A 16,917-nucleotide genomic window follows, 5' to 3' on the forward strand; every position below is an offset into this window, starting at 1 on the left:
AAAACCTGAGTTTTTGTTTGTTTGTTTTTGGAATAGCATATAAGCTCAGGCTGAAGGCAGGATACAGGAAAATATTCTTTTGTAAAATAGCTTTTTATGTCAGAATTAGATTATCAGAGTTTTAAAATGGTGAAATATAAAATTGAGCTTGTTGTATTTACAAATTTTTATTTTTCTGGAGAATATCTCTGAATGAATGCATTCTATATACTAGAAATTGATAAAACATTTCTGTGAATATAGATTTTATTTTTTCAGTTTTTTTGAGGTATAATTGACAAATAAAAATTGTACATATTTAAGATATACAAAATGATGATGTGATTGAAACTCTATTTTTTTTTTTCCAAACTATAGATCTTAGCCTCTTCAACTTCCTAGCATTCTGCCTCTCATGTACATGATATCTGGAGTATGATAGGGCTTAATCTCAAACTTTATTTCTTCTTATAAAAAGTAATTTGCTTATCTAGAAATAATTTGGAATACTTTCTTAGATGGGCATATACTACTTTATTCTCCCAAGGCTCCTTTACGCATGCACTGTACTACCTTTTGATTTAGGAAAGAATTTTTTTTTTCTCTCTGAACTTCCCTTGCACTTTTTTTTTATGTTCTGAGTTTGTGTTGGCTTACAGCCTTCCAGTTCCTTTTGTTGTATTTGACCTGGTGCCAAATGAGAGTCAGCACTTAGGTTATAAAGTATCGTTTTCTAAAACAGTGACAGAAGGAAAACTCCGCCTTCCACACCCACGACCAATTACCATAGTTCTACATAACATGACCTTGCATCGTTCATCTACCACTTGTGAATTTTTGTTTTCTACAGCTCTCATTTCTCCAAAAATGTGTTTGAGCCACTTGGAAAATATGCCTTTAAGCCATTCAAGAACTCAAGGAGCTCAGAGATTATCCTGGAAGCTGTGGCTCTTTTGCTCAGTAGTTGTGTTGCTATTTCTTTGTTCCTTCAGTTGGCTTATCTTTATTTTTCTCCAACTAGAGGTAAGGAGGCAACTGTACCTAAGGTTGCTATTTACTATAATCCTCTATTTATTTGTTTTTCTAGTTATTATCATTGTCACTCAGTATTGTTAGCAATAGTTGGAAGGGAGAGATGTGTATAAGTAATGTAAATATAATTCTGATATTGTCATGACATGGCTTTTGAGGTTTATCTAAAGGTTTTGAGAACACAGATCTCAGAAAATGCTAAATGTTAGCTGCAGAACTCAGAATTGGTTAAGTCAATTGACAGGTGCCTGTGGAGTATTTTTTCCCTCCCTCTGCTATAACTCTTGGTGGAATAAAAAAGGTATAAAATATTATGAATGCCAAGAAATGGAGTGCAAGCTACAGTCTTATTTGTGGAAAAGACATGAAAAACAGGTTTGAGTAAATGACAGGTGGCTTGTGTGTCTTTGAGGAGGAAAGTAGCACTGAGCTAGGAGTAAGCAGCTCTGAATTCTGGTTCTAGGTCTCCTAATAATCAGCTGCATTCATTTGAGAAAGCCATTTTATCTCTCTAATTTTCAACTTCTTTATCTAAAAAAATTGTGGTAGGGGAATGGACTTATTATGATGTTTCTTTTAGATGTAAAATGCAGTGATCAAGAATTTATTTAAGGGAAGTACGAAGAATAAATGCCTAAGACATTCAAAAGCAGGGAAAAATGACTTTAGGTTGAGCTGATCAGGGAAGACTTCATGGTGGAAGGAGAAAGAAAATGTGTATTTGGGAAGCCCCTGATGCTTGTCAGGAATTTCCCATTGAGATGCAGGCCAAGTTGTGGGCCTAGAGAATAGGATGGTACACTGGATATGGAGATAAATTTGGTTCTTTACTAAAAAATATTCCTCACAGTTGACTACATAACATTGACCAAAAAGCAAATAAGAAATGCTTTATTTATTTAAGGATTTAGCCTATTTCTTGTTAAATTTGAAGATTCTGAGTTTTGTGGATAATTAAGTGGTTTATGTCCATCTGAGAAAGGGTTGAAATGTGACTGCAGAAACATTTTTCTTAAGGGAACTGGCCAGCGAAGATTTCAAAGATAGAGTTCTACCACCTAAGATATTTAAAAGGAATTGAGAAAAGATGAAGGAGGAAGCAGTCCCCTATTGATATTAATTTAGAGTAGGTATAGCTTTGGCCAGTTTTCCACAGTAGCCCATTAATTTGTATTCTATAACTGTATACAAGGCTTATGTGCAACAGAGGCATTTCTGATTACCACCCTGCTCTCTCAAGAAATGTATCAAGCAGAAGTGTGAACTTTCTGGATCAGTGAAGTTTGAGCAGAAAGAAAAGAACTGTCAGAAATTCTTAGTGTCTAAATTTCTGAAGAAGAGGAAGGGTGAGAGAATAGCAATAACTTAAATTTGGAAGTGCTTCTTTCTTCTAAAAACTATAAGATTAATTAGCCAGATAACCCTGAAGATCACTGAATACAGGCATCATCAGTACCCACATATGTCTCAGGAATGCATGCACAGAAGAGGAGGAAAATGCCTTTCCCAAAGGCAGCCAGTGGTTGGCTGCCTTTCTGGCATTATCAGACTTTCTCTTTCCATTTGCATGCAGTGGTTCTTGCAAAGGGAAAGAGAAAGCCTAATAATGCCAGAATCATCTAGGACACCTCTCTTCAGAATCAAACTGGATTAGTCCCATGGGTTGAGCTCTGATTCTGGCTTCTGTCTCCTAGAGAACATCCAATTTCTCAATGAAAGATTCTCCCTCTAAAAATAACCCAGAGTTTGTTTCAAATTTAGGGAAGTACAAAAGGTTTTCAGAATATTGTTCTGACAGGACACTTGTAGGATTTATTTCTATGGGAAAAGCCACTGGCCTGGCCAACCATGCATGATATTAGCTCCTGCATTTCATTTTCCACTTACCATCACTTCCCTTTTCCTATTGACCACAAACAAGTATCTCTGGAAAAGAGGTCTGAGTGGCTGGCAGATACTGAGTCATTATGATGTGGCCACTTCCACATTCTCACAACACCCATGAACCTTGAAGTTTTATTTTGGTCTCCACTCTAGTTTTTATATACAAAGTCCCACTTTTGAGATTGTCTGGATAATACTTTATAGTGTACACTTAAAAAAAAGTGTTAGACGGGAAGCTTGGCTCCTTTGGTCATTGTTTTTCTTCTTTTCCTCTCTTCTTTCAGAAGATATTTAACTGAAAGGATAGCTGTGAGTCCAAGGAGTTTGGTCAATCCCTCAGTGAAAAATAACTTCACAGAAGTTATCTCTACGAAACCAAATATTCAGCAAGTCTCCCGCTTCAATACAATGAAGGAAGGAGAAGTTGTACTTGTACTTAAAAGCAGAGCAGATTTTATTTTCAAGGATGATTTGATTAGGGATGGTTTGGGATAGAATGATTGTTTTGGCCATTTTGAGCCCAACTATGTAAATCTAGCCTTAAATCAAGATGAGGTTACAAAAGAAACTGATTCTTCTAAGCAAAAATAACTAAGCCATATGTGTCTTTATAATTGGGTATTTACTACTTCCAAACATCAGCAGAATTATAAATAGAAACTTCCCCCACAGAGTGGTAGGGGTGAGTGCTCTGAATCAGACAGGTTGGGTGTGGATCTCATTCTTGCCTTTCCTTGGCTGCATGACCTTGGGCTAGTTACTTAATCTCTCTCATCCTCATTTCATCATCTGCTAAATAAGCAAGCTAATTTTTACAGAGTTGTGGTAAGGATTAATGAGACAGTAGAGTATTTGACATATGGTAGGTTTCCAGTAGACGGTTGTGATTAATACTTGCCCCATTACTATTAATAAGAATATAATGTGCAAAAATTTAACAAGATCATTTAACATTATGATTCTTTGTCTATTTATATCACTCTCTCAGTCAAGGACTATATTTCACAGCCAAGTGGATAATTTCACAATTAGATGAATTTTCACCGGTGGCAATAATTAGAGAGTATGACAGTGATGGTCTCTTTGGCCCTCTATAGGCATGAAGCAGCCTGCTGTATAGCATCCGGAATTTACGGCTCTGGCAAGTAGTTTGGTCTTAGGTTGTCTATGGCCTTAAGTTTCTCTGAACACGTCTCATACATGCTACTAGATGGTGCAGATACTATCTGTGGCATGTATTTAGTGCTCATTCACATTTAGATTGTTACCAAATTGCTTTAGGTGTATAATCATGTCTTTCTAGAAAGATTATAAACTTGTTGAGGTAACAACAAAAAATTACATTTGTTTCTCCTGCTTATAATGCTGTAGGATATTGGGAATACAGATGCCTAAATTTTAGTTCAATTCTTCACTACAATCACCATCATCACCCAAACAGCTAATATTTATTGAACAGGTCCAGGCAGGAGATCTGGGCAAACCCCTTCTCAAGAATGACCTCATTTAAACCCAACAACTTCAACAGGCTAGGTGCTATTATTTCTCGCATTTTATAGATGAGGAAATTGGGGTTAAGGGAGTCTCTGTCACGTCCGTATCATAGGTTGAACTAAATTAAATTTCAACATCTCTTCTAGGAAACACCAAAATGAGGATGAAATAATTGCAAGAGGCAGGCGCAGTGGCTCATGCTTGTAATCCCAGCACTTTGGGAGGCTGAGGCGGGTGGATTGCTTGAGCCCAAGAGTTTGAGACTAGCCTGGGCAACATGGCAAAACCCTGTCTCTACAAAAGAATACAAAGAATCAGCTGGGCATGGTGGCATGCACCTGTAGTCCCAGTGACTCAGGGGGCTGATGTGGGAGAATCTCTTGAGTCCAGGGGGATAAGGCTGCAGTCAGCTGAGAGCGCACCACTGCACTCCAGCCTGGGCAGCAGAATGAGACCCTGTCTCAAAAAAAAAAAAAAAAAAAAAAAAGTAAGAACAAAAACAAGCGTAGGGAATCAAAAAATGTATTTCCTAGAATAGTGGTTTTCAGACTTTTTGAATATGCCTCCCTCTTAATAATGTATTTTCAGTATAATTCCCAATATTATATGCTAAATATTATACTATATAGAAGTACTAACAATATGTGCACTAAAGAGATACATAAAATATATATTTATAAGGATGGGCCAAATGATACGTTTAATGTAGCTCTCACAATGCAAAACCATTTTACTTTCACCAAAATGTTATATTTTCTATAATATATTAATATATGATATAAAATAATTTGATAAATGCATTTATTTTAGTTTTTAATCTTAGCTTAACACTTTGTGACATAGGAATTTGAAGTTTGTAATGTCAATTTATCTTGTTTCATGATTTTGATTATCATGACTGAAAAATTACCCTACAAACAAATGTAGATAAAAATGGGAGAACACATCTTTGCATACATGTCATAGCACTCAATTTTCAATCCATCATTCAATGATGGATGCCCCTCTTTCCTTCCTTACACAACTAAATTCCAAGGTCTATAGCTTTAACACCTCCCTTGTATAAATTCACTCACTTGCTTCTCTCTGTTTTCATTGTATTCTAATGGCAAAAGCTCAACTATGGAGCTGATTAAATCCAACTGCTCTGTGTCTTTCACTGTTGAATATATCTGAAGAAAAACATAAAACTTGTTGAAAACTCTTATTTTGAATTCACAGCCACTGTCTTCAAGGGGATTTGCGTGTTGCTTTGGAAACAACCCACATTTCCCAGTCCATTCACTCCCCTCTACTAGATAATTTCACACCTTTAGCTTCTCTTCAAACATCTAATAGCTTCCCCATTCCTACTCTCCACTGATAGCTTTGCCTCCACATTTCAAGAAAAAATAGAAGCAGAGAGGAAAGAAGTTCCAATGAGTACCACTCATCTGCATTTGTGTCCAGAAATACTGTTATTCTCTCTTGTCACTATGGATACATTGTCCATGTACCTATCTATGAACTAAGTCTTATCCTCTCTTACCTACTCAGGGACGTGGCCCAACCGTTCTCTCTTTGCTCTTACATATTATGCATCATCCATTTTACAGGAACATTTCCACCAAATGGCAATAGACAAACATGTTGTCATTTCTCTCATATTAAAACACAAGAACAAAAACCTCTTTGACCTCTTATCCTCATCCAAACTCCACTCATTTTTTTCTGCTTTCCCTACAGCAAAATTCCTCCAACTTCTCTTTTCCCATTTACCCTTAAATTTATTCTAACTAAGCTTCTGCCCTCTTCACATCACAGAATCTCCTTCTGTCAAGAACTCCAGTGACTACCATGCTGCTCAATCTATCAGCTAATTTCCTGTCCTCTTCTTACTTGATCTATCAACAGCATTTGACACCAGTTGATCACTCGTCCTCCATGAAATACTTTCTTTTCTTGGCTTCCAAACATCACACTCTCCTAGTTTCAGACCCACCTTCTTCTTTCTATTCTCCCTTGCTGGTTCTTTCTCATTCTCTGACATCTAAACATCATGATGTCCCAGTATTCCTCTCCATCTACACCCACTGACTTGATGGTCTCATACAATCTCATGCCTAAAGCATAGTCTATGAGCATAAGGCTCCAAAATTTACATCACCAGAGCCCCTTAAATTTCAGCCTGCTGTGTCCAACTGCCTGCTTGACACCCTTGCCTGGATTTATAATAAGCATCACAAACTTAACATATCCAAAACCAGACTCAGGATTGTTCCCCTCCCCATTTATTCCTCCTAAATCTTATCCATTTTAGTGAATAACAACTTTATCTTTACTATTACTCAGGCCTAAAATATTGGAGTCATCTTTGTCTCTTCTCATTTCCTACCCCATATCCATGTTGGGAACTTCCGTTGCCTCTATTTTCCAACCACGTATCACCATCCCCACTGTTAGCCCCTTGGTCAGAGGTACCATGCTCTCTTGCCTATATGAATGACTGTAAAAATCTCTTACCTAGTCTCACTACATTTGCCCTTGCCTCTGTTTAATTTTTTCCGAGCATAGCAGCCAAAGAAATCCTATAAAAGGAAACTGTGCAACATCTTTAAGTTCAAAAAGTCCTTTAAGCACTTTCCCATTAAAAACTTTGGGTGATATAAAAAATGTTTATGTTTATGCCTTAATATACTACAGAGTATTTTTGAGCATTTAGCATTTAACTACTTCTATTTGTAAAACTAACCACACACTGACGGCATCTGGTAGCATGTGAACTGCTGTGCATTGCAATAGTCTGAAACTTGGAACTATTTCTCAGGGTATCTCAGATAGTGTATATGACATGTAGTTATCTGAATATTATACAAGGGTGGCTTCATTAATCTGAGTGGTAAATATTTTTAGGGCTTAATTTATTATTTTAAATAAACATAAATAGAAGCTTTATTATTTTTCTTTCACATGCCAATAGATCACTTTGTACAGTCACTGGGGTGTGGAAATTGCTGTTTTGTTGAAAAACTTTTAGAATTCAAGAAAGGGGAGGTCCAAGATAAAATAGTAGGTATAGATTAGGTAGTGGAATGAGATCTTGACCTTTGCCTAAAAAACCCCAAAGGGAAGCTAGGTAATAAAAGGTAAAGGATGGAGCTAGTCAACTCTACAGGGAGGCTGAGATGACCAAGACATAATGAAGGGAGGGATTTTTTTTATGGCTCTAGAACAGTAGTTTGCTTCAGGAATCCAAAGCTCTAAATAAATCAATCAAAAAAGTTGGTGACACTGTCATCATCCTAATCAATTCCTCTTTTCTTTCCCCAGCAGACTGCTAAAGAGCCCTGTATGGCTAAGTTTGGTGAGTAACCTATCTTGCACGTCTCTGTTTTGCTTTTCTTAGTTTTTGATGCAAGAAGGCAGGTGCCAGTACTCTCAAGAAAACCTGTATTTTCTTTTATTCATTTTTCAGCTACTATATAGAATTACTAATCATGTACTGGGTAGTTGCCCAAGAACTGAGGCTTCCAGAGGTGAACCAGGCAAAATAAGCCCATGCTCTGAAAAATCTCATACTGAAGGCTGCCTCTCTGGGCAGGAATGCACATCTCTCTTACTAGCCTATGAATCTGAGATCCAGGACTCTAACTTTAATTCTGTGTTTTAATAATCACAACAAGTTTCAGATTTCTACAACCTTTCCTTAAAGTCTTTCTCACATTTCACATATAGCTAATGTCCAGTGGAGTATGTGAGAGAGTGCAATTGTTGCTTCTAAACGTTGGGAGAGTGGCCACTTCCTCTACTCCCTTCTCTTCTAAGCTTAGTTTCTGAGTCATTTTCCTTTGTAGTCACCTGATATTTGCTTAGAAAACACACTACAGTTTGCAGATACACTGAGCCTTAGAATATTTATTAGAATACCTGCAAAATGTCAAATAAATACATATTTTAAAGTTGTTTATAAGTTTCAGGCCAAACACACATTTTCAGTTGAGAGCAGACCACTTCTAGAGTTAACTCTGCAACCTCTGTGTTCCTATATCATTTAAACCAGTAGGTTTCCTTGGCTTGTGGGAATTAGACAATTTCCTTTTGCTTGTCTCTTTCTTTGTGTTTTGTTTTGTTTTGCCAGTAAGTGGAATCCACGGTATGTGCAAAATTCTGCCTTAATGTGGTAAAAGTTGAGAAACTCAAGTGATGCTAAGGTGGTCTTCAAGTGACCCCTCTTTCACAGAATCAAATAGGAAAACCAATGACACTTCTTCCTGGTGACCTGCCTATTGCATGTCAAGGAGGAAGAAATTTACAGGGGTCTGAGCTCATTAGCAATACAGGGTGACTTTGTTGTTCTGGTCATCTCTCTTTCATTCTCCTCCAGAATCTACGTTTAGTCTTACACCAGTCATTTATACGAATGAGAACTGAAGTATGTTACCTCTTCCAGGGTGTTTTCTCATCAAGCTTTCTTTTTAATTACGGGACAAAGGCTTTGTACCTTACAACAAAAATTATGGAGAACTGTGCAACAGATAAGCATTCTGGGTGGTAAAAACACCTCTTGGGGCCGTGAGATCACACTGCTGTGCAAAACCAAGTAATGTTAGGTAAACATTTAAATTTCCTATGTGCTAATGAAAATGAATGATTAGGTATTTACCTTTTCTTTATCCTCTGGGAACTGTCCCCAGTATTGCACTAGGGATCCTTAAAGAGTCAACTTATTTCTATTTGTAAACTCATAAATTTACCATTAGCTATTTTTGGGGGGTTTAAATAATGAATCTAAGTAGGAGAAGAGCCATAATTTAGACACAAATCACCTAACCCAGGAACACGGAAGTATTGCTCAAGCAATAAATATTTATGGAACACCTACCAGGTACCAGGGACTTTTTCAAGTGCTGAAAATACAGGAATGAACAAAATAGAGATACATTTGTCCTCAAAAATTTTACATTCAAGGTGATACAACATAGATAACAAACAAACAATTTAATTATAATACGCCAGCCACCGACACCCTTTATGAAGACAACTCAAGCAAGACAGAAGAGAGAGTTAGGAGAACACTAGTTAACATAGCTTGATTAAGGAAGGCCTCCCTGATAAAGTGGTAAGCAACCAGTGGCGTTTACACAGAAAATGGATGAAAGGCATGGACTCCAACCCTGGTTGTCAAAATTTTGGTTTGTGATTCCTCTCTTTCTCCATTTGTCTTTTCTTCTCCTTTCTTTTTCCCACACATATTAATTTACAAGAGATGCTGAGTCACTTAACTCATTTTTCTATTCCAAATTCTTTTCCTTAGAGTGCTCCAAGTGAGAAATACCCTTTGGCTTTGAAATTTCTCTAAAACAAGGAGTAGATAGGTACTTAAAATATGAAAATTTTCTTGAAGAGAACTAGTATAGATCAGGTAAAGAAATAACATGTATGTGGTAAGGAATTAACTACAATCTGGAAAAGAATGAAATAATGAAATTACTTTATGCATTCATCTTTTTTTCTTCCCTTGTATATTTCTTATAGGACCATTACCCTCAAAATGGCAAATGGCACCTTCTGAACCTCCTTGCGTGAATAAGGTGTCTGATTGGAAGCTGGAGATACTTCAGAATGGCTTATATTTAATTTATGGCCAAGTGGCTCCCAATGCAAACTACAATGATGTAGCTCCTTTTGAGGTGCGGCTGTATAAAAACAAAGACATGATACAAAATCTAACAAACAAATCTAACATCCAAAATGTAGGAGGGACTTATGAATTGCATATTGGGGATACCATAAACTTGATATTCAACTCGGAGCATCAGGTTCTAAAAAATAATACATACTGGGGTATCATTTTACTAGCAAATCCCCAATTCATTTCCTAGAGACTTGATTTGATCTCATTCTCTTCAGCACATGTAGAGGTGCCAGTGGGTGGACCGGAGGGAGAAGATTTTCAATTTCTAGAGTTTGTCTGTCTACAAAAATCAACACAAACAGAACTCCTCTGGATGTGAATTTTCATCTACGATGCTTATTCGAAAAAGTCTCAGAGGAAGAGCCAAAGACTTTTGATTGGATCTACAGAGATACTTTATTAATCCATGATAAAATGAATATGGATGACAGAGGACAGGTGCTTTTCAAAGAATCGTTGTCTAATTCTCAAATTCATGAGTGGAAAAATAGAGTTCTATTCCCATGGAAGCTTTACTTGGTATGCAAAAAGGATCTGGGGCCGTAGCCTGGCTTTGTTCTCATATTCTTGGGCTGCTCTAATTCATTCTTCTCATACTCCCATCTTCTGACACCTTCCCAATAAAAAGTAGACTGATAGGATGGCCACAGATATGCCTACCGTACCCTACTTTAGATGTGATGTTAGAAGATAAAGAACACTCTGAGAACTATTGGAATAGAGGTACAAGTGACATAAAATGGAATGTATGTTATCTGGAAATTTCTCTTGGTTTTATCTTACTCAGGATCCAGCGTGCTTTAAAAAGCCTTGTCAAAGGAGCCATTCTGAACCTTCATGTAGGGCTCTGTGAGAACTTACTGTTTGAGTGTGTGTCTAAACACTGCTAATTGTAAAGAAAGTGTAACCATTAGTAATCATTAGATTTAACCCTAGAAATGGTATTATCATTACTACATTATGTCATGTAATGATTTAGTATTTTTCGCTAGATTTCCATAGTTTGCAAAGTGATTTCGTATATCAGGCAGCAATTCTATGAAGTTAATTAGGCGGGCATTTAGCGGAAAATTTTAGCAATGAGAATATGGTTGCATAGCATAGCCAACTTGCCTCAACCCATAGGACAAGTGACTACGAGAGGCAATGGGTTTTCCACTACATCGCACTGTCTCAGCTTTAGAATTGTTGTTTCTGCTATCATAAGAGTCTAAAATTTAGTAGTCACCTTAGCCCAAGGTGAGCAGAGTGAAGCTACGACAGATCTTTCCTTTACCAGCAAAGTTTTTTTTTTTTTCTGCCTGGATCAGGGAGACCCCGGGTGCTGCTCAGGCCTTACCCCAACCAAATCCCCTTCTTCACTTTGCAGAGCCCATCTTAGTGAAATGTGCTAACTTCTAAAAATAATAAATAGCACTTAATTCAAAATGTTTGGACTCTTAAATTAGCTACACGCAGGTTCTTGTTGAAAGGTATATAACTTTACATTGTAAAGAAATTTAAAATATTTATGGGTATTTGTGAAAAGCTGCATTATGTTAAATAATATATGTAAAGCTATTTAAATTTTTTTTTGTATTTTATGTAACGAAAATTGTAAAGGAGCATGCTAAGCCTAAGGCTAAGTTGTTTTTAAAAAACATCTGCTGAGTAACTACAGGGACAAAGACTTGGAGAGCTTGTTTCTGTTGCATTTGCATATCTTCTCAGGAAATTAAAGTGTGTCATACATATATTCATGTATACACATGTATAAAATCTTGGTGTTCTTGATTTTTGTTGTGTTATAAGCAATGTGTGCTGGAGTGGGCTGGCACTAGTTCATAAGTACCTATTATTAAATTTTCAGGAATTTTGCACTCTGATTATTAATTATCACCACTCTTGAAATTGGCTATGTGGGAGTATTTATACCACGTCAATTGGCAAACACTACACATTTTCCTTTTGGACAGCTGGTTCACCAGCACACCACTGTGACTCTCCTTAATGACTCCTCTCTGTTCCCACTTCATTTCTGGGACAATCATGGCAGACTAAGGGAGAAAAGAAAATTGTAATGTTGACATACTGGTGATTTCTCAGGGCAAGCAGAGGTCACTGCAGCTGCAGCTAGAGGGATGACTACCAACCGGTGACCTTTAAATTTTCCTGATGTATAACTTCAGCCTTTGTTTTCAATGTATACTTTTTTCCTGTTTCTCCACATAATAGTCTGCATTTTAAAACATGCTGGTAAATGGATTGCAGCTAATTTATCTGTGGGTTATCAGACTAGAGTTAGTAATCTGCAGAACACAAAGGTACATCATAGAAATCTTTGCCTATATGAAGCACTGTTTGGTAAGTGTCAGGCAGAAGTGAGAGCTGGATGCAACTGACTTTTCATCATAGCTGTTCCCATTTCTGATGGGTTAGTCAGACAGTTTCACTTTCTGACTTTCACCTACCTCCTTTCCTCCACCCTGCCCACACTCACCATCAAAGCCACTGTCAACCCTTATCACACTAATTGTTTTGGGCTTCCATTTTGCCTCATCAAACAAGAGCATGCTATATTATTATGGATTAAGTCTCTGCTTCCGAAGACGGCAGTTAATTGAAAAGCAATGTAATCTAGTCAACAGACTCCTTAGATGAAGCGTATTGGTACATCTTGAAAATGAAATTCTTGCCTTTGTGTTGTATCCCAGTTAGGCAATTTCATTTGGGAGGACATAATTTTATTAGAGAGAAGGAGAAGCAAAAATCTGATTGACTGACAAGTTAACAGTTTAAAGATTCCCATCAGGTAGAAGCTACAAATGATGCTTTGATACATATTTACTGTTTGATCCAAAAGGATGCATGCCTATTCTAGGGTTACTTGTAATTTTGGGACAGTTACTCCACTGATTATGACTCTCCCATGAGTCTCCCATTAAGCATAGGAAATTTGTACACATGCCTTTTCCCTACAAACTAAGAGAGTATGAGCCCACCTCAATGTAGCAAGATTCTCCTGTCTCCACTACCAAGCAGTTGGCCTTTCTTTTCCAGTCAGATTTTCTGGGTGGGATCAGACTAGCCCAGTATCAGTTTTAGCTTTATCAGGTGAAGGCAGGCACCAGTTCTTTGTATCTCCTAATTGCAGGAAACATTTTTTAAAGCTGCTTTAGAAATTCCCTTGAAGTCCCCTTAACAGACTTCAGGTTAGAAAGTTTCATTGCCCCCAATACGTCCTGCAAAAGAAAATGGGTAAGGATGCACAGAGCAGCCACAGCTCTCTGTAAGTGTTGTCATCAGTCTTTCCTTCTCCCTCTTCTGGCCTCATTTTATCTTTTTTTTTTTTTTTTGATAGTGTCTCACTCTGCTGCCCAGGCTGCTGTGCAGTGGCTCAAGGCAGCCTCCTCTTCCCAGGTTCAAGTAATTCTCATGCTTCAGCCTCCCGAGTAGCTGGGACTACAGGTTCCCAATCCCACACCTGACTAATTTTTATATTTTTAGTAGAGATGGGGTTTCATCATGTTGGCCAGGCTGGTCTTGAATTCCTGATCTCAAGTGATCCACCCACTTTGATCTCCCAAAGTGTTGGGATTACAGGTATGAACCACAGTGCCTGGCCCTCATTTTGTCCTTGATCTGGGTGAAATGTTTGCAAGTGAGTGGATGGTGAGGACTTATAAAGGAAATAAAATCATTTTATCTAATTTTTTAAAGCTCACCGTTTATTGTGAAAAAGAAACTTTTTCCTAGTGCTGAGCTCTAAGCAGATTTAATATGCGAGATAGCTAAATGCAGACTCTTTCTTCATCTTATTTGAAATCTACTGGTTTGTGATAGCAGTAAACAACTTTAAGGAGTTCAAAACAGTTTATTTGAGCTATCACTCCAAAACACAACACATAGCAGAAGTGACAAACCCAATTATGTTGTTTGAACAAGTACATCAGAGGGTTTATTTGACCTGCCTTAAAGAACTTAGGTAGTGCTTGAAAATAGGAAAACAAAAATTCAGTGAATAGCGTCTGTTAGATTAAACCAACTTCCTTATCTCTTCAAAGGCATAATCACGACGGGAATCTCAGATTTCAGTGTTCAAGGTGATCATTTCCATCCAGCTTTGGTGTTATCCAAGGACACCATCGGCATGGCATGCCTCTCACAGAGAGCCTCAACAACAGTCTCAATTAGATTGAGGCATACTGGTTGGTTTTAGTTTCTTAGAATGGAAGACACAGATAGCCATTTTGCCTTCCTTCTCTGCATTTGGGTGATACCTCTTGGCTAACAGGCTAGACTATGAGAGGATTCTGATGACCTAGATTCCCACATCTGACACAGTGCCTGGCTCATAGCCCTTATTGTCTGTTGCAAATAACTGAGTCAAAAATGTATCTGGGTGTTTATCTGAATGTATAAATAGCATTATCTTGTGCATTTTGTATGACAGAGTCCAGGGGGCAAAGCCCTCAGCCTCCATTTTCTCACTGTCTCCCATCCCCTCACTTACTGTTCACAAGTGTTCTCCTCCTTCCTCCACAGAATCTGTTCTCAGAAACACTGTTAATGTAATTAAAGAAATGAAACTTATAAACTCACTGGAACTAAGGAAAAGATGCCAATATACTATCTTGCATTGTGTCACTAAAGGAGGATAAAATCTTATTTGTTTTAAGCTTGCCAAACAGACGTACCGAGAAGCAATTGCCTTTACAGTAACCCAAGGCAAAAAAAAAAAAAAAAAACAACAAAAAAAACTTTTTTAAAAATCAGGGGCAGAGTTTTTCTGTTTTCTTCTAATGCTATCTTACCTCTAACCGCCCCCTACTCTCGACAGGCCCTAGTGTGTGATGTTCCCCTCCCTGTGTCCATGTGTTCTCATTGTTCAACTCTGACTTAATGAGTAAGAACATGTGGTGTTTGGTTTTCTGTTTCTGTGTTAGTTTGGTGAGAATGATGGTTTCCAGTTTCATCCATGTCCCTACCAAGGACATGACCTCATTCTTTTTATGGCTGCATAGTATTCCATGGTGTATATGTGCCACATTTTCTTTATCCAGTCTATCATTGATGGGCACTTGGGTTGGTTCCAAGTCTTTGCTATTGTGAATACTACTGCAATAAACATGTGTGCGTGTGTCTTTATAGAAGAATAATTTATAATCCTTTGGGTATACACCCAGTAATGGGATTGCTGGGTAAAATGGTTCTAGATCCTTGAAGAATTGCCACACTGTCTTCCATAATGTTTGAACTAATTTACACTCCCACCAATAGTAAAAAAGAGTTCCTATTTCTCCACATCCTCTCCATCATCTGTTGTTTCCTGATTTTTTAATGATCACTATTCTAACTGACGTGAGATGGTATCTCATTGTGGTTTTAATTTGCATTTCCCTAATGACCAGTGGTGATGATGAGTTTTCTATTTATATGTTTGTTGGCTGCATAAATGTCTTCATTTGAGAAGTGTCTGTTCATATGCTTCACCCACTTTTTGATGAGGTTGTTTTTTTCTTGTAAATTTGTTTAAGTTTCTTGTAGATTCTGGATATTAGTCCTTTGTCAGATAGACCACAAATATTTTCTCCCATTCTGTACTTTGCCTGTTCACTCTGATGATAGTTTCTTTTTCTGTGCAAAAGCTCTTTACTTTAATTAGATTCTATTTGTTAATCTCGGCTTTTGTTACAATTGCTTTTGGTGTTTTAATCATGAAGTCTTTGCCCATGCCTATGTATTGAATGGTATTACCTATGTTTTCTTCTAGGGTTTTTATGGATTTAGGTCTTACATTTAAGTCTTTAATTCATATTGAGTTAAATTTTGTATAAGGTGTAAGGAAGGGGTCCAGTTTCAGTTTTCTTTATATAGCTATCCAGTTTTCACAACACCATTTATTAAATAGGAAAACCCTTCCCCATTGCTTCTTTTTGTCAGATTTGTCAAAGATCAGATGGTTGTAGATGTGTGGTGTTATTTCTGAGACCTCTGTTCTGTTCCATTGGTCTATATATCTGTTTTGATAATAGTACCATGCTGTTTTGGTTATTGTAGCCTTGTGGTATAGTTTGAAGTCAGGTAGCATGAACCTAAATTAAAACTTCATGATATGGTTTGGATCTGTGTCTACCAAATCTCATGTCAAATTGTAATCCCCAGTGTTGGAGGTGGGGCCTGGTGGGAGGTGATTGGATCATAGAGGGGGATTTCTCATGAATCGTTTAGCACCATCCTCTTGGTGCTGTTTTTGTGATAGTGAATGAGTTCCTCAGAGATCTTGTTGTTTAAAAGTGTGTGGCACCTCCCCTGCCCCTTGCTTGTTGCTTGAGCCATGTGATGTGCCTGCTTCTCCTTCACCTTTCACCATGATTGTAAGTTTCCTGAGGCCTTCCTTGAAGCTGAGCTGATGACAGCATTATGCTTCCTATACAGCCAGAAGAACCGTGAGGCAATTAAACCTCTTTTCTTTATAAATTACCCAGGCTCAGATATTTCTTTATAGCAATGTGAAAACAGCCCAATACAATTGGAAAGAAGAAAAAAAGAGAATGTATGACATGGAATTATCAGAATTTAATGATTATGATAAAAACTATTGGGATTTCTGCTAAGCTTGTAATGATTTCCTTATTGGACTTGCTTATCTATAGCACTGGGACTCAGCAGTCTCCTTTTCACCATGTGAGCCTACTCTTAGTTAGAGGTGACTTTTGCAGGATTAACTATTCTGAGATGGTCTCTTGGCTGGAAAAGATAAACATTTGAGAGCTATGGGGAAGCCCATCTTCTCTCTGCCAATCCAGTGAGATGCAATTAAAGCCAGTCTGGGTAAGACATAAGGATAAAAGTGATATGCAGAGAAGAACAGA

At 37.5% G+C, this 16,917-nt stretch overlaps 1 protein-coding gene and 1 long non-coding RNA gene across 3 annotated transcripts in view; one reads left to right on the forward strand and one right to left on the reverse strand.

Moving 5' to 3' along the window:
* Positions 1 to 16,917, reverse strand: part of LOC116560134 — a 351,496-nt gene that overhangs the window by 107,430 nt on the left and 227,149 nt on the right. The window lies entirely within an intron of this gene.
* TNFSF18 (TNF superfamily member 18) lies at positions 454 to 12,401 on the forward strand. Of its 2 annotated transcripts, none has more exons than XM_032291367.1 (3): positions 454 to 1,002; positions 7,699 to 7,732; positions 9,904 to 12,401. In XM_032291367.1, exons 1-3 carry the CDS (start codon positions 781 to 783, stop codon positions 10,248 to 10,250), a joined length of 603 nt encoding a protein of 200 aa, XP_032147258.1. In that variant the 5' UTR covers positions 454 to 780; the 3' UTR covers positions 10,251 to 12,401. The 2 variants fall into 2 exon arrangements, with proteins under 2 accessions (XP_032147258.1, XP_032147259.1); XM_032291368.1 differs by having other exon boundaries at positions 780 to 1,002; positions 7,702 to 7,732.

The sequence above is a fragment of the Sapajus apella genome, unplaced genomic scaffold (genome assembly GCF_009761245.1).
Source record: "Sapajus apella isolate SASKATOON/1434 unplaced genomic scaffold, GSC_monkey_1.0 scaffold25, whole genome shotgun sequence".
Lineage (NCBI taxonomy): Eukaryota > Metazoa > Chordata > Mammalia > Primates > Cebidae > Sapajus > Sapajus apella.

Excerpts from the sequence above, each read along its gene's own strand:
- TNFSF18 (XM_032291367.1), top strand. The coding sequence starts at position 781 with ATGACCTTGCATCGTTCATCTACCACTTGTGAATTTTTGTTTTCTACA. Across the intron at positions 1,003-7,698 it reads TTATTTTTCTCCAACTAGAG|CAGACTGCTAAAGAGCCCTG; the intron begins GTAAGGAGGCAA and ends TTCTTTCCCCAG. Across the intron at positions 7,733-9,903 it reads GCCCTGTATGGCTAAGTTTG|GACCATTACCCTCAAAATGG; the intron begins GTGAGTAACCTA and ends TATTTCTTATAG.